General features: G+C 42.5%; 1 protein-coding gene across 4 annotated transcripts in view; it reads right to left on the bottom strand.

Annotated features, from left to right (window-relative positions):
• The window catches only part of PTPRU (protein tyrosine phosphatase receptor type U), a 120,698-nt gene that overhangs the window by 56,223 nt on the left and 46,749 nt on the right, over nucleotides 1–17,726 (bottom strand). For all 4 annotated transcript variants that reach the window (XM_016187859.2, XM_007522443.3, XM_016187861.2 and 1 more), the window contains exons 8-11: nucleotides 16,248–16,556; nucleotides 3,103–3,212; nucleotides 2,557–2,758; nucleotides 1,814–1,916 (exon numbers count right to left, since the gene is read on the bottom strand). In XM_016187859.2, the coding sequence (XP_016043345.1) occupies nucleotides 1,814–1,916; nucleotides 2,557–2,758; nucleotides 3,103–3,212; nucleotides 16,248–16,556 (724 nt within the window). The remainder of the gene's footprint in view (nucleotides 1–1,813; nucleotides 1,917–2,556; nucleotides 2,759–3,102; nucleotides 3,213–16,247; nucleotides 16,557–17,726) is intronic.

Below are 17,726 nucleotides of genomic sequence, written 5' to 3'. Positions count from 1 at the left end.
TCTTGGTGTGTGACACCCCATACTGACAGCCTGTGCTCTGGGAAGGAGAAAAGAGCTTTTGCCTCACTCTCCAGCTGTTTCATTTGAGCTACCCTGTTATGGAGGGATCTCCCCCATAACATAGGATGGGGGCCCACAGGTTCCTTCCCTGTCACTAGCCAATTGCAAATACTAGGCCAGGTCCCTCTCAGCCTGAGGTCAGAGACCTTCCTCCACTGGAAATCTCCCCACCCTACCCCACCCCACCCCCAAAAGATGATGATAGTCAGCACTAACCAGGAACAGAGTGTAATGTTATGCAGATAAGGAAAAGGAGTCCCAAGAGGTGAGGGACATCCCCAAGGTTGCAGAGCCTTCTCCCTGTCACCATGTTCCACTCTCCACCCCAGACAGCCTTGTGACTGCCCTCCCTGAGGGACACTGAGTGGGCCTGTACACAAGGAAAGAAAAGATGGTGCTGGGTTTGTGGGCTCCTCCTAAGGCTACACAGAGCCCTGAAGCTCCTGCAAATTGCAGACTGCCCACTGGGCACCCTTACTTTTTGCTGGGTTTCACCTGACTGTCTGGGAATCAGCACAGGACAGGTGTTTCAGTGTCAATAAAGAGGGGCAAAGCAGAAGACAGCAGTGTGGTGTGGGGAGGCTGTAAGAAAGTATGGGATCATCAAGGGCGCCTGGCCAGAGCACTATCTTCTAAGGGGGCTTCCTAGAGACCTCCCCAGACCCAGATGCAGGCTGCACCTAGTGGGTGCACCTCTGGTGGGGTGGCTCAGAGATGAAGAGAGGTTCTGAAATTTCAAGGAAAGGTAAAGACTTTGCAGGTGGACTTGGGTTCCAAATCCCAACTCCATCCTTCGCCATCTGTGAGCTTGGAGGCAAGTTATTTAGGCTCTCTGTGCCTCTTTCCTAATGTGAAAATAAGAGAACCAGTACTCATTCTACAGGCTGCCATAAAGATAAAATGAGTCATGTGGGCAAAATCTGTAGCCTGGTGTCTGGCTAACAGTAGTCTGTTACACACAATTACACATTCCCCCCCAACAACCTCTCTCTCTCTCTCCTTCCCTTCCCCCCACACACACATACTTGTACCCCCCATACCTTTCACACCCTCAGAGTTACATGCAACCACTCATACACACTTATGTGTTCATACCACTTGTTGCTTGCATATATGTGCACACACACACATCTTTATCAACACACACAACCCCAAGCTGATTTCAGCATCTTCCCTCCAGAAGTAGCAGTCACCAAACTGTCAGTGACACCCTGCTTTCTCTGGGACAAAGTAAATGGAGAAATTAAGCTCTTGACCATTCCAGAGAGGGGCCTTATCTGGTAAGCTTATCTGGACAGAATCCTGGGAGAATGTTGAGAAGAAAGAGGGCCCTCAAAGTTTCCCTGCTCCAAATTGACAGCGAGGGTCCTCTGAAGAGGACAGAACAGTCACCTCTACAGGCTGAACACTACCTAGGGAATGCATGACAGCCCTCATCAAATACCCAAGGCCTCAGGAAAGAGATGACAGGATTTGGGTCTGCACAGGGTCACAGAATCCTGCAGGATGTAGAACTTTGGTGATGGCTATGGTATGAAACTATATACTGTAATCTTATAATCTTGTAACGAACTACTAATAACAAATAAAAAATTATTTACAAAAAAAAAAGTTCTCCTGCAAAGACTCTGAAAGCTAAGTGGGATACTGAGGGAGCACATTGCAGGCTGGACTGGGTGGTCGGCGTTGGGCCCTTGGAGGGGCCTCTGGCCTATAAACCCAACCTCCCACCCCTCCATCCAGCCATTCCCACCTGATGGGCGCCCCGCGGCCCTGTGCTGGCCTCAGCAGCACAGTGATGGTGTTTTCAGACTCGCCCAGTGGTGATGGCATGTCGGCATAATCAAAGCTGGGAGCTGTGGAAGGGGACAGCGGCATAAGCAAAGAGCCTAATCTCTAGGCCAGGAGGGCCAGGTCTCTGGTCTCCTTGGTCCCTGCCTTCCAATCATTTCTGCCTCGGCTTCCTTGGTCTCTCTAACCTGGGCTTCTCTGACCCGTGAGCTCAATTCTCAGACTCCACTGATCCCAATCTCTTCACCCCCTCTGACTTAATCCTCTCTGACCCCTGACCTCCACCCCTAATGACATATTTAATATTTATTTATTTATTCCCTTTTGTTGCCCTTGTTTTATTGTTGTAGTTATTATTGTTGTTATTGATGTCATTGTCATCATTGTTGGATAGGACAGAGAGAAATGGAGAGAGGAGGGGAAGACAGAGAGGGGGAGAGAAAGATAGACACCTGCAGACCTGCTTCACCGCTTGTGAAGCGACTCCCCTGCAGGTGGGGAGCCGGGGGCTCAAACCGGGATCTTTACACCAGTCCTTGCGCTTAACCCGCTGCGCTACCACCCGACTCCCCCTAATGACATATTTAAACAAGCAGGAGCCCTCAAAAATCACCTTCAGGGTACCTTCACCTCCCCCTCTACCTATGGAACTCTGGGGATCTAGGGCCCCTCCAAAGGGGCCAGGCTGGTGCAGGTGGGGCTCACCTGAGATGTTGGTAGTGATCTCAGTGAGTGCTGCCTGACCGAAACCTTTGCCTGTACGGGCCCGCACAGAGAACAGGTAGGTGGTGCCTGGGTGCAGGTTGGAGAAGACATGGTAGGTCTCATTTCGGAGCTTGGAGATAGTCCGTCGTGGGCCGGGCACATTCACTGCCGGGTCTGATGACTCAATGCTCTGGTAACTGATCTGGACAGAGGGTGAACAGGCAGGGAGCACAGAGATGGAAAAAGGTATCACTGGCCCAGAAGCCTCCCACTGATCCCAGTTCGGGTGGGCTAAGAATAAGACAGGGCAAAGTGCAACCGGGGTTCCCATTAGCCCATGTTTCCAGGCACCTGTACCATCCTCAGCTTTCTGAGGTCCTGTCTCCAAATCCACAGAACAAATCCTGACCATAGATGAAAGAAACTTAATGATCCCCTCTGTACTCCCCCCCATACACCTCCCTCTGCAAGTTGTGTGCCCACTTTCCATCAAGGACATACACTCTCTATCTCTATCTCTATCCCTCTAGTAGGGTCCAAACCTACCTCATACTGAGTGATGAGACCATTGGGCTCCTGCGGCTCCTCCCACTTGAGAAAGATCATGTCCTCCAGTGGAGTGAAAGTCAGAGACTCAGCTGCAATCCCACCAGGAACTACAAGGGCAAAGTGACATGGGACATAAGAAACAGACTTTGGAGCCAGAATCCTGGATTCAAATTCCAACCTGGCTGTTTCCCAAACTGATTTGATTAGTCAACCTCTCTGAGCCTCCATTTACTCATCTGTTTGATGGGATGTTAGATGACCATTTCCCTGACCAGAATTAAATGAGTGGGAATGGACATAAGGCCCCAGGACAAATGTTAGCAATTTAATAGGAGTCAGTCAGTTCCTGAGGGTTCACAAATGTGCAGCTAGCATTTTCACTGCTGTGCAGGTTACATTCAGCACAGAAGAGTGTCTACACGAATCCTGTTTTGTTCCACTTGAGTAGTTTTCAGAAAATATAGACATTTGCGGGGGGGGGGGGGTAGAGTGGGGGAATGAAAACAATAATTGCATTAGAAGTGCTGAGATTCTGGGTAGAGACATTTTTCTTGTCTAAAATGTCTAATTACAGAAACAATATGTTCAGTGCAGAAAATCAAAATAAAGAAAATTAATGGCACCTGTGATTCCATTACCAGAGGTAAAAACTTAGCACGTTAGCAGAAATCTTTTCAAGTATAGTCTTGCTTTGTTTGGTTTGTTCTGTTTTTGTTTTAATATGTCATCCTAACAGCAGGCGCGAGGTGTTTTCTTTAGGAAAGAATGGTCTTTAAGCAAACACCTTGATGAATCAAGGTGAGAAAGCTTAAATCTAAATCCTAAGACTGGGGAAAGCATAGAGTTGGGCCATCAGTGAAAGCTGGCATGTTCTGTGTTAAAATGATCAATTCACAAAGCAACACCACTGTTCATACGACAAAATGACAAAATGAAAAAGACAATTGCAAGTGGTGCGGAGGATGCAGCACAACTGAAATGTTCACACACCTCTCCTAGGAGTGGAAACTGATACAACCATTGGGGGGAAATGTCTGGATACTACCTGGATACTTACTATCAACACATGCCCTGTAGCCTACTTACCTCCCTGTTTATCCCTAGGCATAAACCCATCTGAAATATGTCATCTACCCCTCCTTCAAAAAAGTCATCTTCAAGGATTTCATCTGCAGTCTAATGTAAAATAGCTGTAAACGGAAAGCAACCCGAATGCCCAACAATAGCAAATGGGATAAATAAATGTGTTGTAGTCACACAATGGACTGACTATTCAGCAGTGAGAATGAATTTTCTAGAACTGCAACGCACAACATGCCTGAATTCCTCAAGCGTAAAGTTGAAAGAGAGAAGGCAGCCACAAAAAAGAATACACAATGTAACAGGCCATTGATACAGTTAAAGGGACTATGAATTGTCAAAGAACTTGGTCTGAAACCACCATCTTTCTTGGACACAAGTGTGAACCCAGAAGGCAGGAGGCAGCTGCTTTAGTCCTGTAAAGGGGCCGCTCCTAAAGAATTCACATTCTGCAAAGAGAGAAGACAGAAAAACAGAGACATCCTGAGGTCATGTTACCATTAACCAGCTAGGACGCACAGAGACCAGTTGGCCCATGATGCTTGACCTTGCGTTCCCAGAAGAATGAACTAACAGTACAGACAGGAAGCAATGCAATGACCTTGCTTGTTTGCATCACTACATAGATAAGATCAAGCTAGTGTGCAAATTGTCTGACTCATTCTGCTCTGTAGAATTCAAAAAAACAAAACAAAACAAAACAAAAAAAAACCTTACTATAGCCTTCCCCTATGGGTGCACAGTATATAAGATTTCTACATCGGACCCAGACCTTGGACTTAGTCTCAGAGCAATCTGAGGGCTATTCTTAGGTTCAAGTCCCTCCAGAGCCTCAGTTATCAGATTAATTCTTTAATAGGTTCACTGTTCTGCTATCAATTAACATTAGCATCAAATTCAAAACAAGCAAAAATGAGTCTGTGAAAGTATAGATCTGAATAGTGACTATTCAGGCGAGGTTGGAAGTAGGAGAGTACATAAAATGAGAGGGGAACTGACAGTGCGATTTCTGGATCTAGGTCATTCTAACGTGTCCAATCTGAGAGAGTTCGCTGTGGGGACTACTTAAAAGAAGCATACTACTTCCTAAGTAAGGCAGTGAAAGACAACTATTATAGGGTTTTACTCATACATGAAATATAGAGATTAGAAACACGTCAACTTGCAAAGAATAAAAAAAAAAAGTCAATGGGGTCCATTGGTGGCCCACCTGGTTGTGTGCAATGTTACAGTGCAAAAGGACTTGGGTTTAAGCCCATGGTCCTCACCTGCAGGGGAAAAGATTTATGAGTAGTGAAGCAGGGCTGCAGGTGTCTGTCTGTCTCTTTCTCTCTAGTACCCCTTTCCCTCCCAATTTCTGGCTATCTTTTTTTTTTTTTGCCTCCAGGGTTATTGCTGGGGCTCAGTGCCAGCACTGAATCCACTGCCCCTGGAGGCTATTTTCCCCATTTTGTTCCCCTTGTTCTGGCTGTTATTGTTGTTATAGCTGTTGTTGTTGGATAGGACAGAGAGAAATCGAGAAAGGACAGGAAGACAGAGAGGAGAAGAGAAAGATAGACCTACTTCACCGCTTGCAAAGTGACCCCCCTGCAGGTGGGGAGCCAGGGGCTCGAACCGGGATCCCATCCTTGCGCTTTGCTTTGTCAGTGCTCTGACAAAGAAAAGAAAGAAGGGGAGGGGAGGGGAGGAGAGGGGAGGGGAAGGGAAAAAAGGATGGGAGTTGTCTGATGTCCAACTTGACACTGTGTAGGGTAGCAAAATATGCCACCCCACTTTGAATTCAGAAGAAGCAGATACAAGAAAATTTCTCCTCTTTTCCCTTGTCAAAAAAAAAGACAAGGGGGGGTAGGCGGTAGCACACTGAGTTGAGCGCACATAGTGCAAAGTGCAAGTACCATCACAAAGATCCCGGTTCAACCCCCACCTCACCACCTGCAAGGGGGGTTGCTTCACAGGTGATGCAGCATGTCTACAGGTGTTCTGTCTTTGCCTCCCCCTCTGTCTTCCCCTCCCCTCTCAATTCTCTGTCCTAGTTAATAACAACAATGGAAAAAGATGGCCACATAGCTGCCAGGAGCAGTGGATTAATAGTGCAGGCACCGCACCCCAGCATTAAGCCTGGAGGCAAAAACAAAAAAAAAGAGAGAGAAATCTATAAAGATGCCACTCCCTCTCTGACAGGAAGAAAAGAAATTAAACAAAGGAATCACTTCTGAACCTTATCAGCCCAGAGGCATCTACACAACAACCTTTTCTAACTAGCCCTTATCTCTGATTAGTTTCCTGAAAATACCTTTGCATGATTTGATGCCCAAAAAAAATCTCAAAACCTCTTGCTTCGTCATCAAACTTCTCTAAAAATTGTCCTTTGAATTCCTCATCATTGAGTACCGTCACTTGTATGTGTGATGAACATGTTAATAAACTTCCGCAAGTTTAGTATGTTTCCTTCTGTTTGTGTTCCCACACCCCCAATCCCTGGGGGATAGAGGGAAATGTCTCTTTCTCAGTCTAATTTATAGGGTCCAGCTAAGATGGGCAGTAAGAGGCAGGGAGGGGAGTTCAGTTTTTTTCTTCTCTACATTTATAATACTTCAGAATAAACCTCTCCAGTCCTTGCTACCACTTGCTGTTACCCCTCAGCACATCAGGGCAGGGCATACACACTGTGATGGGTCAGCAGAGTTTTACTAAAATCAAGGAAGAAGAATTTGGTGCCTGCGACACTTTTGTACAGAACAAAAAGAAAAAAATAAAAGTAGGAAGGCAAGACAAACAAACTACCCAGCAAGGAGCTTAGGATAACTAAAGATTTGCAGAAGCCTGGGGAAATCATTTGAACCTGGTGCTGGTATTAGAATGCAGCTGTTAAGAATGGCAACTCTGAGAACCATGTGTAAGGAGCTGGGTTCAAGCCTCCAGCCCCCCACCTGAGGGGGGAAAAGTTTCCCGAGCAGTGAAGCAGTACTGCAAGTCTCTCTATCTCCCCACTCCCTCTCAAGCTCTTTGTATCTCTATCCAAAATAAATAAATCAATAAATAAACAAACAGAAATAATAGCAACTTTGAAGTCTAGCAAGATAGCTCATCTGGACAGTTTGCCTGTTTTTGATGTCCATGACTCAGGCTGGACCCTGGGCCCCACTAGACTGGAGGAGGCTTTGTTGCTGTGGTGAAGCCCCAACAAAGAAGACATTAAATTTTTAGAGATGACAATTCTGGGGGCAAAGATATATAGCTCACCTGGTAAAGCCTGCACCTTACCAAGTTTGAGACCACAGGCTTAAACCCCAGCACACACCAGGAGCAAGAGCACCAGGAGAAGTTGCAGGTGCTATGTTTCTATGTGTGTCTTTCCCTCAGTTTATAATAAAAATAAAATAAATTTACGTTGGCCTGGACGTGTTGGAATCTTGCATTCACAAAGCCTACACACAAAGAATAAACAAGTAAATAAATAAATGTGAAATCACATGGCCAGATATAAACCCAGTCCTGCTACCTACTGTCTAGTGGGGCAGCCTACACAACATGAACAGGGATTGTGAAGGATGCTAATATTACCATTATATGATGACAAAATCATTTGGGGGCTGAGAAGACCTCATAGTGGTCATGCAAAAAGACGTTCAAGTTTCTGACTACAGGGTCCCAGGTTCAGTCCCCAGCACCACTATAAGCTGGAGCTGAGCAGTGCTCTGGTAAACAAATAAATAATCACTTGTAATGGTTAAGAAGAAGTCATAGAAAAAAAAAAAAAAACATGTATTCAAAAATTCCCAAATAGGCATCTGAGACCTTTCAAACTGCCATTCCTGCTGAAACTCTAGGAACCCTTGGGTGATGTTCCTAAGAGGAGATCCAACCAGTATTAATTGTTTGGCTTGGTATAGGTTGTTTAAAGAGCTGTTTTTTCAAGTTACTAAATTCAGGAAAGGTTAAAATTGGAATGCTTGAAATGTACTGCTCTGGGGCACACAGAGCATGTAAGCAAGTTAATGCTTCCCATTGTCTTTAAGTCACAATAAATATACAAGTAGTCACCTCTCTTCTCCATGTATCTGCCTGAAGGCACCAGGCACACAAAACCATTGCCTCTCTAGTTGTTTTTTTTTTTTAATTTTTTATCTTTATTTATTTATTGGATAGAGATAATCAGAAATTGAGAGCAAGCGGGAGACAGGGAAAGAAACAGACAGACACCTACAACCCTGTCTCACCACTCACAAAGCTTTCCTCCTGCAGGTGGGGACCAGAGGCTTGAACCCGGGTCCTTGCACATTGCAACATGTGCACTCAACCAGGTGTGCCACCACCCGACCCCTGCCTCTCTAGTTTAACATAAATTCCATGAACCCTGAATTTTTGTGTGCATTTATCTTACAAGCAACTGAAATTGCTGAGTCCTACCCCCACAAATCAATTCTTATCTTCTTTGTTTCCCCCAAACATGCTTGATTATCCCTCCCACACCCTCCCCTCATAACAAACAAGCTTCAGAAAAGTGGGTATGCAGCTCAGAGCTAGACTTCTCACTCTTGAGTTAAGCCCACACTCCATCTGTGGTGTGTATAGTTTTCTTTTCCCTAAATAAACTTCTACTCTTTTGCTAAATTGTCTGGCATGCTCGTGAATTCCTTCTTGTGGAACAGATCGAGAATTCACATCAAGCTAGTGGGATGATCTCTATTTGTTCTCATATCATCTGTGAAACAGGAATAGTACAGACTGCATAGGACTGCATAGGAAAGCAAAAATGGCCACTCCCAAAATTTGTGTCGTTGGCATGAGAATGATTTAATAGGAGGAGCTCTGAAGGCCTACTGGACGTTGCCCTTTTGTAAACTGTAGTTTTTAATTCTGAGATTACAAGATCCCCTAAGGCTAGTAAAGGTAATTCTTTTTTTTTAAGGAAAGATTTATTTATTTATTTATATTTTATTTATTAATGAGGGATAAGAGGAAAGAAAGAACCAGACATCACTCTGGCACATGTGCTGCTGGGGATCGAACTCAGGACCTCATGTTTGAGAGTCCAACACTTTATCCACTGCGCCACCTCCCAGACCACATAAAGATATTTCTTTATATTTTCTTTTCAATATTATCCTTAGAAGCACCAGTAAGGCAAATATTCCAATTCAAAGTTCCCTGAAAATTTTCAATTTAGACATGTTCCAATTCAATAATGATTCAAGTCAATAAGTAGCACAAGATAAAATAATAAAGTAAAATAAAATAAAAAGTTCACTCCCATAAGAGCTGAACTGGGCAATACACACACATACACACACACACACACACACACACACACACAATCTTAAGCTTAAATCTCCCAGTGAGCAGAGACTATAGAGACTGATCACAAAAACCATAGTGACATAAAGCATGACAACAGGAGGATTTAACACTTTCACAGCTTCATCTGAACCTTGCAGTCTCTTAGAGTCAAACTAAGACATGAAAGAGATTTGACATAAGACTGGGGCTTTACTTTCTTTTCTTTTATAGAGTTCCTTTGCTTGCTGCATGAAGTTGCTTCTACTGCCTGTCATGGGAGATCTTTGTAAGGTGGCAAGTGCTAACAGCTTCAAATGTTTTACATGCTCACCAAATATGCAACCTTTTGGCTTCCAAGATTTCCTTAGCAATAGTCTTCACCTTGAGTGCCTCTTAAGGTTTTCTCTCCTTATAACAAAGAAAACTGGCAAGGCAAACAAGGACTTTCACTGGGAGAAAAAGCTCAATTAATAATATTCAGACTAAAAACACAGATCCAAAATATCAAAATGACATTTGTACCTTAAGAACTAGTTCTCCCAATATTTTTCTCCTACAAATTTTATTTATTTATTTATTTTTATTTTGTACTTTTGGGAATTTATTGCTTTGGTCTGACTGTTTCAAGAAGAAAGAGCTAGACAGACAGCAACAAAGCTTCCCTGAGTATCATGGGGGTCAGACTTCAAATCTGGGTTGCATGCATAGCAAAAGAGGCATGCTCCCAGTTAAGCTCTCTTACCAGTCCCCAATCTTAATTTTAAGGAGGGGAAAAAAAGTACTGGGGCTACAACATAGTAGCAGCTGCATCTCTTTCCTCTCTCCAGTCAACCATGAATAACAAAGAAGATGACCTGAGAACACAACAAGACTCAGAATACTTTGGGAACCCACCAGGTCACAGATCAGTACAAACACGTGTGGCTTGTGGAAAGAGAGGGGCCTAAGGAGAGATTCTTGGGACTGAAAGCCCTTATCTACTTGGAAAGGTAACAGTCTGGTAGTTTGCCAGTAGAGGCACCAGATCCAGTCTGAGTTTTATCAACAAATAAACTGCTAACAGGAGGAGAGGATTCCCTAAGGCAAATGCAACTGTGAGTCTCCACTGCTGCTGTCCCTTGGAGGCTGGAGCAGCAGCCAGGAGGCCCTGTGCTGACATGGGGTGGGGGTGGGGGGGCAGAGACCTGACTGGGCAACTCAGAAGAAGACATAAATTCCCAGTGGTCTGGAAGTGGGGCTGTACAGTGGCAGCCTTTCCACATTGTTCTCCTAATGAATTCAGAGACATGTTGAATAATCACCTCAGAACCCATGGAGTACAAATATGGTTTAGAAGCTCACAAGGCCAAGGATTGCTGCCCAGCTTGGTTCTGGCTGTTGGCAAAGAAGCCAAATTGGCCCTAGGGCTTTGTACCCTCGGGGTGTGGGAGTCTCTTTACATAACTACTGTGCTATTTCTAGCCCACCCTGTTTTAACTTTAGGTTAGGAGTGAGTAATTAAGCTAAAAAAAATTGACTTATACTTAAAAAGCCCTCAGACTCTTACAGCCTACAGGGAAGATAAGAATAAAAGAGGGTTTAACAGCCACATGCTTCACCTCAAGGATTAAGACAATATTGAAACAACTATTAATTTCCATAACTGTGAACTTATTAAGTACCTTACTCAGACTCAAGTCAATGTAGGCAAGTCTGGTTAGTGGATTGAATGGTACTGAGAGACAGGCCTCATAACACACCATATACAATGGTTAAACAAAGAACAAACATTGCAGAAATGAACCAGGATAAAAGCCCAGATAAACCCCCCCCAAAGATGGAAGCACATAAAAATGAGGACAAGACTCAAACACTAATTGAGGCACTAGTCACAGAAGTGAAGAAACAGTTTGAAAATAATATCATCAGAAATGGGGAAACAGCAAATGAAACTCCAAAAGAAAACACTAACTATATCGAGGTAATTAGAGAGCTGAAAGCTGAAATAGCTGAGCTAAGAGCACAAATAGCTGAACAAGCTAATACAGTATCAGAACAGGGTAACAAAATAGCAGACCTACAGAAAACAACTGAAGGAAGAGAGAACAGAATACGTGAGACTGAAAACAGAATTAGCAAGATCAAGGATGAATTAGAGAAAACTAACAAGGAAGTAAGAGATCTCAAAAAGAGATTAAGAGATACTGAAAACAACAACAGAGACATATGAGATGACTTCAAACGAAGTAATATACGCATTATTGGCTTGCCAGAGGAAGAAAGAGAGGGAGGAGAAGAAAGCATTCTACAGGACATAATAGCTGAGAACTCCCCTACTCTAGACAACATAAAAGACATAAAGGTTCAAGAAGCTCAGTGGGTCCCAAAGAGAATTAACCCAGACTTAAAGATACCAAGACACATTATATTTAGAATGAAAAGGAATAAGGATAAAGAAAGGATCTTGAATGCTGCAAGAGAAAAACAAAGAGTCACCTACAGAGGAAAACCCATAAGATTAGCAGCAGATTTCTCCACACAAACACTAAAGGCCAGAGGAGAATGGCAAGATATAGATCAAGCACTCAATGAGAAAGGCTTTCAACCAAGACTACTGTATCCTGTTGACAGTCATTCAGACTAGATGGAGGCATTAAAAACCTTCTCAGACAAGCACCAGTTCAAGGAATCAACTATCACCAAGCCTGCCCTGAAAGAAGTTCTGAAAGCTCTCTCATAAATCACATCATCATAAACATCCCATATATCAGAACATTCTAAAGTTCTAGAATAATAGCACTAAAATATCTTCTTTCTATAATATCAATAAGTGTCAATGGCCTGAATTCACCTATTAAAAGGCACAGAGGAGGAAGATGGATCAGAAAACACAACCCAACCATACATTGTCTGCAGGAATCCCACCCTAACTCAACAAGACAAACACAGACTCAAAGTGAAAGGATGGAAAAGCACCATACAAGCCAATGGACCACAAACAAAGGGCAGGAACAGCTATTCTCATATCTGACATGATAGACCTTAAAACAAACTATATTTTAAAAGATTGGGATGGACATTAATTAATGCTCAGAGGATCGGTCAATCAAGAGGTCTTAATGATTATTAACATCTATGCACCCACTGAGAGGACATGTAAATACATCAGACATCTGCTGAAAGGGCTACAGCAATATATTAACAGCAGCACAGTAATAGTAGGTGGTTTCAATACTCCTTGGATGCTAGACCAGAAACTATCAAATACTTAGAGGAAAAAATAGGCAGAACTCTTTTTCCATCTAAATTTTAAAGGCATCTTCAATGAAATGAATCCAATTACAAAAAAAAGAAAAAAGTTGAACAATAAACACAAAGGAGAACTTGGACTGGGTCTGGTGTATTGCACCAAGGTAAAGGACTCTGGGTTAGAGGGGGAGGGAGGGTTCAGGCCCTGGAACATGATGGCAGAGGAGGACCTAGTGGGGGTTGTATTGTTACGTAGAAATGTTATGCATGTACAAACTATTGCATTTCACTGTTGACTGTAAACCATTAATCACACAATAAAGAAAATTTTTTTTAAAGTATAACCACATACAGGTCCTATGGATAGAGATTTTCAGAAGGCTGACATGGTCTTTCTATTATTATTATCATTATTGGAGGATTAATGTTTTACATTCAATAGTAAATATAATAGTTTGTACATGCATAACATTTCTCAGTTTTACACATAACAATACAACCCCCAGTAGGTCCTCTGTCATCCTTTTTGGACCTGTACTCCCCCACCCCATCTATCCCAGAGTCTTTTACTTTGGTGCAATGCACTAGGCATGGTTTTTTAAGAAGTTTTGCTGACAATTGTGAGAGATTTCAGGGTATCTCTCTCCGTGTGTCTCTGTCTCTCTTTCTCTTTCTCTCCCTCTCCTCTTTCCTCAGACCTCTTCTCCCTTTCTTTCTGCCTACCAGGAATGCTTGGTCAATGAATTAGGCACTACCTGGATCACCAAACTATTGGGGCACAGTGGAAAATGCCTCTCTGAGGTTCTTCTTGGGTTGGTTGATCAGACATACATACATAATCAGTTTTGTTCTTTTCTCCTACCTAATGTCAATTTTTTCACTTCAAGAAGAACCTCAAAGAGGCAGAGGAAATAGTCCCCTGCACCCCTATAGTTGTCAGATTATACCACTGATATATGAAAACTATTCAGAATAGTACCAATACAGTCAATACTAGATAAGTTTTGACTTGATATAAGTATATCACCTGAACCCTCCTCCCCCCTCCAATAATGATACTGTATACATTTTTTCATACACAAGGAACATTTACTAAAATTTAACCATATATTGGGCCATTAAGCAAGAACAACTTTCATATAACATAAATTAGAATATGTGCTCTGATCACAGTGGAATTAAGCTAAAAATCAATAACAAAAAAGATAATTTTAAAAGTGCCAGTAGTTTAGAAATTAAGCAATGTTAAGTCTAAACTCCTGGGTCAAAGAAAAAAGTAAATGTCAGAAATTTGAAATACTTTTAGCTCAATGATAATGAAAACAGGACATAACAAGATTTATGAGATGCAATTATTGTAGGCTTGAGAGAGAGAGGTATAGTTTCAGCTGTAGCTGTTAGGGACCTGGGAGGTGACACAGTAATAAGTCACAAAATTTGCAAGTCGAAATCTTAAATTCAGTCCCTGGGGCCACATGTGCCAGAGTGATGCTCTGGTTCATGTTCTCTCTCTCATTAATAATTTTTTTTTTTAATGAAGGGAGTCAGGCAGAAAGAAGCACAGTGGGTTAAGCACACGTGGCTCAAAGGGCAAGGAGCAGCATAAAGATCCCGGTTCGAGTCCCTGGCTCCCCACTTGCAGGGGTGTCACTTCACAGGCGGTGAAGCAGGTCTGTAGGTATCTATCTTTCTCTCCCTGTCTATGTCTTCCCCTCCGCTCTCCATTTCTCTCTGTCCTATTCAACGATGACAACATCAATAATAACAACAACAATAATGACTACAACAACAATAAAAAACAAGGGCAACAAAAGGGGAAAATAAATAAATAAATAAATAATTTAATATATTTTAAAAAAGAAAAAGAAGAACCAGAATCAATGGTCTAATAAACTGTACACCACTTCCGCCATCAACTTAAGTCCTTCTCCACTATCATGCACTGGATCCCCAATGCCTTCTCTTATCTTTTCCACGCCCCCACCCCCAGAATCCTTTGTTTTACTGCAATAGACCACATCCAGTCTAAGTCTCACTCCATGTTTTCTCTTTCTTTCGTTGTTTCTTAAATTCCATCTATCTGTGATATCATCCATTATTCATGCTTCTCCTTCTAGAAAATCACCAATTTTTTTATATTTTTGTAAATATTTATTCCCTTTTGTAGCCCTTGTTGTTTTATTGTTGTAGTAATTATTGCTGTCGTTGTTGTTGGATAGGACAGAGAGAAATGGAGAGAGGAGGGGAAGACAGAGAGGGGGACAGAGAAAGATAGACACCTGCAACCTGCTTTACCGCCTGTGAAGCGACTCCCCTGCAGGTGGAGAGCAGGGCTCGAACCAGGATTCTTACACCAGTCCTTGCACTTTGTGCCATATGCGCTTAACTCGCTGCGCTACCACCCAACTCCCTCCAATAATTTTTTTTACATTTTTTTAGATTTATTTTCTAGTATTTATTTATTTATTATTTATTCCCTTCTGTTGCCCTTGTCTTTTACTGTTGTAGCTATTATTGATGTTGTTGTTGGATAGGACAGAGAGAAATGGAGAAAGGAGGGGAAGACAGAGGGGGAGAGAAAGAGACCTACAGACCTGTTTCACCACTTGTGAAGCAACTCCCCTGCAGGTAGAGATGGGGTCTCTAACCGGAATCCATAAGCTGCTCCTTGCCCTTTGTGCCACCTGCACTTAACCCGCTGTGCTATGCCCGACTCCCCAATAATTTTTTTAATTACATTCCACTGGAGAAAAAAATGTTCACTATCTGGGGGAAAAAAACTTATACAAAACTAGCATGAATGAACAAAAAAGTTGATAAAGAACACAAATTATGAAAATTGAAAATGAAAAAGGAGAAATCACTATAAATCCCAGATATTAAATAAATATAATAAAAATTATAACCAACTTTGTTTAAAAAATTGAAAAATTAGATGAAATGAAACACAATACTAAAAAACTAAATACACCAAAACTGACATGAGAATAAAAATATCTGAAAATCCAAACTCCGTGTTAAAAATTAAAACCATTGGTCCGGGAGGTAGCGCAGTGATAAAGGTTTGGACGCTCAAGCATGAGGTCCCGACTTCGATCCCCAGCAGCACATATGCCAGAGTGATGTCCGGTTCTTTCTCTCTCCTCCTGTCTTTCTCATAAATAAATCTTTTTTAAAAAATTAAAACCAATACTAAAGGAAAAAAAAAAAAACCTTTCCACAAAGAAAATTCCAGATCCAAAAGGCTTACCTGCTGAATTCCACCAACATTTAAGGAAGAGATAATACCAATTTAACCCAGTCTTCCAGAGAATAAATACTAGCTATTATTATTTTGATGTCACAAAATCAGTTTAATCCTAAGCAAAAAATGTCCTACATAAGGACCAAAAAGATCCACCAGTGGCACCTCACTAGATTAGCATGCCTGAGACTCAGAAGCATCAGGCTTTGTTGTTGTTGTTGTTTAATGTCCTATATAAATGTCAATCTCAGACATGAGGTGTCTGTGGAAGGTACTCAAGGGTCCTGGGAATCTGTATGGAAACTCTTACCATCCTCATCAGTCTGGAAAGTGACCTCCTTGCTCTCCTTCCGTCCCTCAGGGTTGGTGAGGACAAGTCGCACGTGGACATTCCGGTAGGGTAACAGGTTCCTGATGGTGTGGCGGTTGAAGCCCCGCTCCATCTGCACGCACTCCCGGACGGTCTGGTTGTGGCTGTTGCCCAGCGTGTAGTGGTAGCACAGGGACAGGGTATAGGTGTGGCAGCGAGTTACATTGTAGCCCAGAGGTTCCCACTGCAGAGTCAGCTGGCGAGCTTGAATCTCAGCAAAAGCCAGGCCTTTGGGGGCCCTCATGGGCTCTGGAGCCAAGAAACAGACAGAAAGTACAGGAAATTGAGAAACAGGAGGACAAGAAATGTGAAGATATCAGTCAGCACAGTGGAAAATTTCCCATCTCTCTGGAGTTATTGGACTTCCCTTAGTTTTCCCCCTAAGAGCTCAAGAGAAACCCTATAAACACAAAACTATGAATAAAAAGCATGACTTGAAGTCAGGTGAGATCACATCTGAAGCCTAGTTTCCTTGAGGGCAAAGTGAGATAATCAGAGGTCCTCCCTCCTAAAATGATTATAAGTTTAAAGGTATGTATGCAAAACATGTGCATGAATGACTAGAAAACAACATGCCCTCGAAGTGTTAGCTTCATTTTTTTAAAATAGCACAGTTCATCCCCTAATTTGACATCATCCTAGTTATTAGGTCAGTCTAAATGAAACTATTGCTATTTTTTATTTAGTTTCAAAGTTGTTCTGAGACATGCAATAATACATACATCAGAATAGGGGGAAGAATCATTGATCATTAAATAACAGATGGGTAGGAAAGCAAAACTGTGTGTCATTAGGTTTAAAGGTAAGGTTCAAACTGGGTTGTGAGTTCCCTACTGTCAAAGCAAAAGAGACAAATACAATCTGTTCTAGAAGGATAATAATAATGATGATAGCAATTAATATTTTCTGGCATTGCCCCCAGAGTCTCTTTTTAATATTATTTATTTTACCTTTTGTTGCCTGTTTTTTTATTGTTGTTGTAGTTACTATTGTTGTTGCTATTGATGTTGTCGTTGTTAGATAGGATGGAGAGAAACAGAGAGAGGCGGGGAAGACAGAGAGGGGGAGAGAAAGAGAGACACCTGCAGACCTGCTTCACTGCCTGTGAAGCGACTCCCCTCCAGGTGGGGAGCTGGGGGCTCCAACTGGGATCCTTACTCTGGTCCTTGCGCTTTGCACCATGTGCACTTAACCCACTGTGCTACCGCCTGACTCCCACCCCCAGAGTCTTTAAAATTCTTTATCTCTCTTTAAAAATAAAAGTGGGGGGCAGGCACTAGACTATAGTTGGCTTGGCTGCATACGCACCCTGACTAGGGTTAGGAGGTGAAACAAGAATACTTTAAATTGTGCCCCCTAGCTCTGAGAATCACAAAGATTTCCCGGTGCTGACTCATAACTGGAGAAAGAACCTCCATT

This window comes from Erinaceus europaeus, chromosome 13, assembly GCF_950295315.1.
Source record: "Erinaceus europaeus chromosome 13, mEriEur2.1, whole genome shotgun sequence".
In the NCBI taxonomy this organism is placed as follows: domain Eukaryota; kingdom Metazoa; phylum Chordata; class Mammalia; order Eulipotyphla; family Erinaceidae; genus Erinaceus; species Erinaceus europaeus.
This window is presented reverse-complemented; position numbering and strand designations above follow the sequence as displayed.